At 48.2% G+C, this 6,576-nt stretch overlaps 1 protein-coding gene across 1 annotated transcript; it reads right to left on the bottom strand.

The window, feature by feature from the left end:
* Positions 1-4,103: 4,103 nt before the first annotated feature.
* On the bottom strand, positions 4,104-5,879 carry SMKR1 (small lysine rich protein 1; the record flags this gene model as incomplete). The annotated part of the gene is made up of 2 exons (XM_079785804.1): positions 4,104-4,301; positions 5,823-5,879. The coding sequence occupies 2 exons, from the start codon at positions 5,877-5,879 to the stop codon at positions 4,104-4,106; spliced, it is 255 nt and encodes an 84-aa protein (XP_079641930.1).
* Between the last annotated feature and the right edge of the window lie 697 nt (positions 5,880-6,576).

Here is a 6,576-nt window from a genome sequence, read left to right on the forward strand (position 1 = left end):
ATGTTTGGTTGTCTCAGTTGAAGCTACCAGCATCTCATGGGCAGAGGTCAGGAGTGCTGCTAAACAGCCCACAATGCACAGGACAGGCGCCCACACGATGAATGCCCAGCCCTAAATGTTATAATAGTGCCAAGGTTAAGAACCCTGGTCTGCGTAAAGGGTCTGGGGAGTCATTGTTCTTTCTTTCAACCTCTATGTGGGCTTGAAATTTTAAATGCAAAGTAGGTATAAAAAAAATCGACAGGAATAATTTGTGTGACAGAAAGGTGAGGAAGTGAAGAAGAACATATAAGCACATTCTTTCCAGGATCTTGCTTATAAAGGGAGGAGTAACAGCGACAGAGAAAGAAAGAAAGCATCCTGTCAACCACACTACCACCCCTGTCCCCATGAAGAATCACCCTGGCGTCTATGTTTCACAATTCCTGACCAGTCATACCTGTACCTCCCCTCAGGCATAGCTGACCGGACCAGCAGGAGACCCCTGACCCCGCCAGCTCATCCACTGGCTGCCACCACAGAGCCTGGTGCAGGGTCAGACAAGGCAGGTCTATCAGATTCTCTCTCCTGTACAGACCAGAGAACAAGGCACGTAAGAAGCTGACACTCGAAGGAAACACAGAGCTGGAGTCACAGGGGTCACGACAAGCTGAAGCTGTGGAAGAGCAGAAACCTAGAGTAAGCAGAACTTAGGAGCAGAGAGAATTGGGCACAGATGGAGGACAGAGTCAGCAGCTGGCAGAATCGGCGGTCTCACTACAGTGGCACCCGAGTGAAGGGTCGTCGCCGCTGCTGCTGCTGAGCTCTCTGGCACCGTCTTGGATCCTGGTCCCAAGGGGTCTGGTTCTCCCCCTTGTCATTCCTGTTGACTTTGCACATGCTCTGCCCCCTGCCTAAATTAGTCCTAGTTAGTGCCTTCCCGGGGCAGGTCCAGCTTTTGTGGGGCCTAAAGCTTGGGCGTCCTCTAAGAAAACAACAGCAAGAATACAGTCACTAGCTCACGGGAATGCGTCCGATGTCTACTCCTCCTCAGGTCTCAACTCCAAAATCACTTTCTCGGTAACATCTATTTGCCCTCAACCCCTCCCCAACTGGGCTAAATCCCTCCATGGTCAATTCTGTGCAGTCCCAAACAACAGCCACTAGCTACATGTGGCTATTTAAATTTAAATGGATTGCAATAAAATAAAATAAAATATCCCAGCCCTTCAGGCTTCACTAGTCACATGTGGTTTGTGGCTATCGTTCTGGACAGCACAAATATAGGACATTTCCATCTTCTCAGAAAATTCTGTTGGACAGTTGCTAGTATATATTACCGTTATCACTAGTGACTACACCCCCCCAGCCCCCTCACCCTCCGCCTCAAAACTGTTGGCCTCATTGCTGACACCCCAGGGCCTGGCACAGAACAGACCCTCGATAAATATCCAATGAATGAATGAATGAATGTGCCATTCTTTCTGTTCCACACATCTCCTTTCAGACCTGCCCCCAGACTTCAGCCAGCCCTACCCGCACTTTTTAAGCGGGGAAAGCGCCTCCCTTTTCCGGGCTGCGGGAAGCAGCTGGCGCAGAGAGCGAGCTTGAAAGTCTGGAGAGCCGCTCGGACATTTTGACATATTCGGTGTATTCTTGGGCTTTTTCCTACATGGTGATATGAACGTATCCCCATCTATGGGAGAGTTCGAGTGTAAAATTACCTGTTTGGGATGGTAGGATACGCAAGTGTTCAGGGAAAAAATGGCAGGTACGCCATTTGCTTTAACCTGCTACAGAAGGAAGTAGGGGGACGTAGATGAATAAGGCTAATTGTGAGATGTGTCAGAGCTGGGAGGTTTGTTGCACTCCTTTCTACTTGGAAATGTTTACAATAAGTTCATTTTCAAATGTAAAATAAGAACAATATTCAACTGTCAGCTCTTAAAGTTCCACTAATGGTTTCTCTGCTTTCTTGGTTATGGCCTCACCTTCCCTGGGGCAGGGGGGCCTCGGGGCAGCTTTGTGCCTGTGTCTGTGCTTGCAGAGTGGGCCGCATCGCTGAATACGGTCCCTGGGTTAAATGTCTTGGTGGTCAGCCCCACAGGGCTGGAGGAATGAAGGTGCCGGGTCAGGGCTGGTCACATGGTGAACTGCCCCTTGGGAGCCTTGTAGGGCTGGGGGACTGGACTAAGGAAGAACCTTCCACAGAGAGGAGACTTCAGTAAGAAACGGGTTCTGTTTTGAATATTTAAAATTTTTTTATTTATTTATTTCAGAGAGGAAGGGAGAAGGAGAGATAGAAACATCACTGATGAGAGAGAACATTGATCGGCTGCCTTCTGCATGCCCCCTACTGGGGATCGAGCCCGCAACCCAGGCACATGCCCTTGACCAGAATCCAACCTGGGACCCTTCAATCCACAGACTGACGCTCTATCTACTGAGCCAAACCAGCTAGGGCTGAAATTGGTTCTGTTTTGAACTCTTCCTGTGCCCTTACAGAGGAGGAGCTAGACTCAGAAACGAGCGGGGTAGGCACACTTTCCCCTAAAGGGGAGATCAGGTCACCTGCTGAAGGCGAGGTCCAGAGAGGGAGGGTAAGAATGGTGATGGGGGTTGGCACTTGATAAAGGCAAAGTGCTCCGGATGCTGCAGAACCTTCCTGCGGGGAGGTGGAAGGGTGGCACCACAATGTGCGCTTTGGCAAGCCCCCCAGGTGACTGGGTGCACACTCCACTTCGAGAAGGACTGAACTAGTTAGTGTTCAGTCGCCACTAGACACAGACGCCACTAGACACAGTCCAGCCGTCGCTAGACGTGTGGGAAGGTGCTCCCCATGCCCAGAGCCTGTGGGCGGAGGGCCCCCCTTCAGGTGAAGAGGAGCGCCAACCTTCACCGGAGCGAGGGCGCCTCTGGCAACTAGCCAAGGGCACACCCTGGGTCTGCACAGACGGTGCAGCTACACAAATGTCATCCCCAACTACCTCACGTGGGTTGGGAGCCCCCCACTTCCCTGGTACAAAGATTCCTGTGATCTCCCTTCTTCTCGGATACGTAGGAAATCCTGAGTCCTGGGTTGCAGCCTGCTTTAGCCGGCGACGTGAATCTTTGAGACCCTCACCGAGTAACCGGCAGCACCGTTTTAAGTAACTCAGACAAATTAGATCACGCCTGGACAGGTGATGCTTCGAGGAACCAGAGCTGTGAGAGGAGACAGCAGGGCAGGTGTCCGCATGGGGGAAGCGGCAGGACGTGCCAGGAAGGCAGAGCAGGAGGCAGGGGTGGATGCTGGGTGGTTCAGAGATGGTGCTTACGCTTCAACACGCCTTCCCTTCCTAGTTTCACATTTGGGGCTTTTAGATCTTTGAGGAGGAAGAACTACAGCTTTATCTCCTAAGTGTCTCTGCCCAGGCTAGGGAGATCCTATAGCATCAATAGGATGCCCGTGGCAAATTTCTGGCACCAGTTTCGTAACTCCGGTCAGCTGAGTGTACCAGAAAGCCTGCAGAGGTGGCCAGAAGATGGAAGTGTGCAGAAAAAGAGCAGAAGAGTCGGGTGATGCAGAACAGAGGGTGTGGGTGCCTCTGAGGCTGTTTATGCCCTACCCAGGTCAGCGCAGGCGTGATCGCCTCCGTCTCCGCCGGCGTCTGTGGCCAATTAGAATCAGGCAGGCGTGAGACTGCTGAGAAGAACACAAAATACGTGTCATTTCTCCCGAAAAAGACAGGGAAACAGTGCCCACAAGTAGCACGCTCGCGAGCAAATCCTGTGCTTTTCGCCGTCCTCTCTAAATGACAAAGCCGCGTTGGCAAAAGAAAACACACGCGGGTTAGAACTGCCTTTTGAGAGCAAGGTTTAATTCTGATCCAGGATTGTAGTGACTATTTTAAGTCCTACTCAGTCCCTTCCCCCTTAACTTCTGAAGAACCAGACTGGCTAACCATACCCGGATTGAGCTGAGGAAGTGAAATGCATCTCTTCACCACTCCCTGCCACAGAAAGCTGCCATCTCAAGTCGCCTTTAGCAAGTCCACTTTGCTGGCAACAGTTGTGTTACCCTGCCTTCTCCGCTCCCGATCCTGCTCTCTGTGAGAGAGACGTGTGCTGTGAAACGCTGTCACTTAAGTCTTGTTCTTCCCTTTCTTTGCCTTGGGGTCCCCTGGCCAGCGGAAGCCCCGCAGGTGCAGGCAGTGGGCCGCGTTGTGGGCGATGTAGTAGAGGTTCAGCATCGCCGCCGGGCTGAGGATGTCCACTTCCTGCTTCTTCTGCTTCTTCCCGCGAGACTTGCCCCGGCCTTTTCCTCTTTTCCCTTTACCTGGCTTTCAAAGACAAGTATATACATGGGGCAACATTAGTTTTCATAACCTTGACATAATTTTCAACATATCCTATTGAACTTAAGAAAAAAATACATTCCTAAAAGGAAAAATTGTAAGAACCAAAAATTGTGCATGGCGTGGGGGAGAAGACACAGGCCATGTAATTCACCAGCTGTATACGAAGCACCTCTAGATTAAGAGAAACCCAACCTAATGCATGTGTGGACCTTGTTGCCATTCTATTTTTTTTATTTTTATTTTTTAGAGAGAGAGAAGGAGAGAAAGAGAGAGAGAGAGGGAGAGAGAGAGAGAGAGAGAGAGAGAGAGAGAGAGAGATCTATTTGTTCCACTTATTTGTGCATTCATTGGTTGCTTCTTTATGTGCCCTAACGGGAGATGGAACCTGCAACCTTGGCTTATCAGGAGAACCCTTTAACCAACCGAGCTACCCAGCCAAGGCTCTTGTGTGCATTCGGATTGGAACAAACCACCTGTAAAAAGACATTTTTTAGGTACTTGGGGAAATTTGATAATATTGAGAAGTTATTAATTCTATTAGGTCTGATATTGGCACTGGGTCATGCAAAAAATGTTTACACATTTCAGAGAGGCACATTAAAATCAGTAGGCATGAAATAAAAGGAGGCCTGAGGTTTGCTTTATTTTATTTTTAAAAAAATATTTTTATTGATTTCAGAGAGGAAGGAAGAGGGAGAGATAGAATCATCAATGATGAGAGAGAATCATTGACCAGCCGCCTCCTGCACACCCAACGCTGGGGACTGAGCCCACGTCACCTGGGCATGGCCCTGACCCGGAATCAAACTGTGACCTCCTGGTTCATAGGTTGACGCTCAGCCACTGAGCTACACTGGCAGGGTGAGATTTGCTTTTTTTTTTTTTTAATCCTCACCCCAGGATATTTTCCCATTGATTTTTAGAGAGAATGGAAGAGAGAGGGAAAGACAGAGAAATATCATTGTGAGAGAAACATATCGACTGGTTGCCTCCTGCATGCGTCCGGACCAGGGCCTGGATCGGGGAGAAGCCTGCAACAGAGGTATATGCCCTTGACTGGAATCGAACCCGGGACCCTTCGGTCCACAAGCCGATGCTCTATCCACTGAGCCAAACTGGCTAGGGCAAGACTTGTTTTAAAATACTGCAGCTTCCACCCCTAAAAGACAGATGAAGCAAATGTGGCAAAACCCTAATAATTTGTAAATAATCATTTTACTACTATATTTTTGTGTATGTATGGAAACTTTCATATTAAAAGTTAAACGAAAAACATTTGATAATCAGGATGTAAAGATATATTTTGGCACTTGTTATGTGGTAATCTCCAGCCATGAGGACTAAGTAGCCATGAGGACTAAGACGTGAATATAAGGCACTTAGCCCCGCGTAAGCAAGCGCTCAGTAATGGTTAGTGCCATCGCTTTACCACAGCTAATTCTCAGAGACGGATATCAAGGGAAGTAGGTATTACTCAGCTCAGCAAAGTCATGGCAAACCGACATCCACCAGGCTCAGTGCCTGTGTTTTTGCCACAACTGCACTGCCAGGCCAATGCATGTTGGGAAAAGGAAGGTTACTACCCGAACCTGGGAATATACAATGCCCGGAGTTCTGCTAGAGCTGCACAGAGCTGAGGTGACTTCTCTATGTCCTATGACCCACCACCCAGAAAATAACAGCTGGAAGTGCATTATTTAGAAAGTGTCTATTCTGGGCAAGGGAAAGCAGAGGAATGGATACGTTATTAAGGACACCTACAAGGGCTAAATATTCGGGTAAAATAGATGCTCTGTTCATAGCATGGCATCTTAAAAATGTCCCGAGCCAAACAAAGAGAAACATAGTTGATGTGTTAAAAACACTAAAACATACTTTTGTTAAGTGAAATGGAGTGCATTCCTAGACACAAAACCCAGGAATGAAGAAGAGAAGCATCTTGTAACACAGAGGCCTGGCTTGTGTGATGAAATCCACATGAAAAGAAACAATCTGAAAACCGGAAGACAACTGCACCTCCTGATAAAATCTGCCCCTGGGAATGTACGACCATAAGCTCTTAAAGATTTGGGGACCGGGCTTTTTTTAAACGACTTTATACTTTCCTTGCATGTCAATCATACTTGACATACCTGGAATCACTGGAGAAAATGTATTTTGATCTCTAAAAAGGTTTGAGAACTAAAATTCACACAAAAGTTTGGCATTTTTATTCACAGTTTTCATCTTCTTGTAGAAATTGGCAAACTGATTCTAA

Source organism: Cnephaeus nilssonii (assembly GCF_951640355.1).
Source record: "Cnephaeus nilssonii genome assembly, chromosome: 12".
NCBI classification, from domain to species: Eukaryota; Metazoa; Chordata; class Mammalia; order Chiroptera; family Vespertilionidae; genus Cnephaeus; species Cnephaeus nilssonii.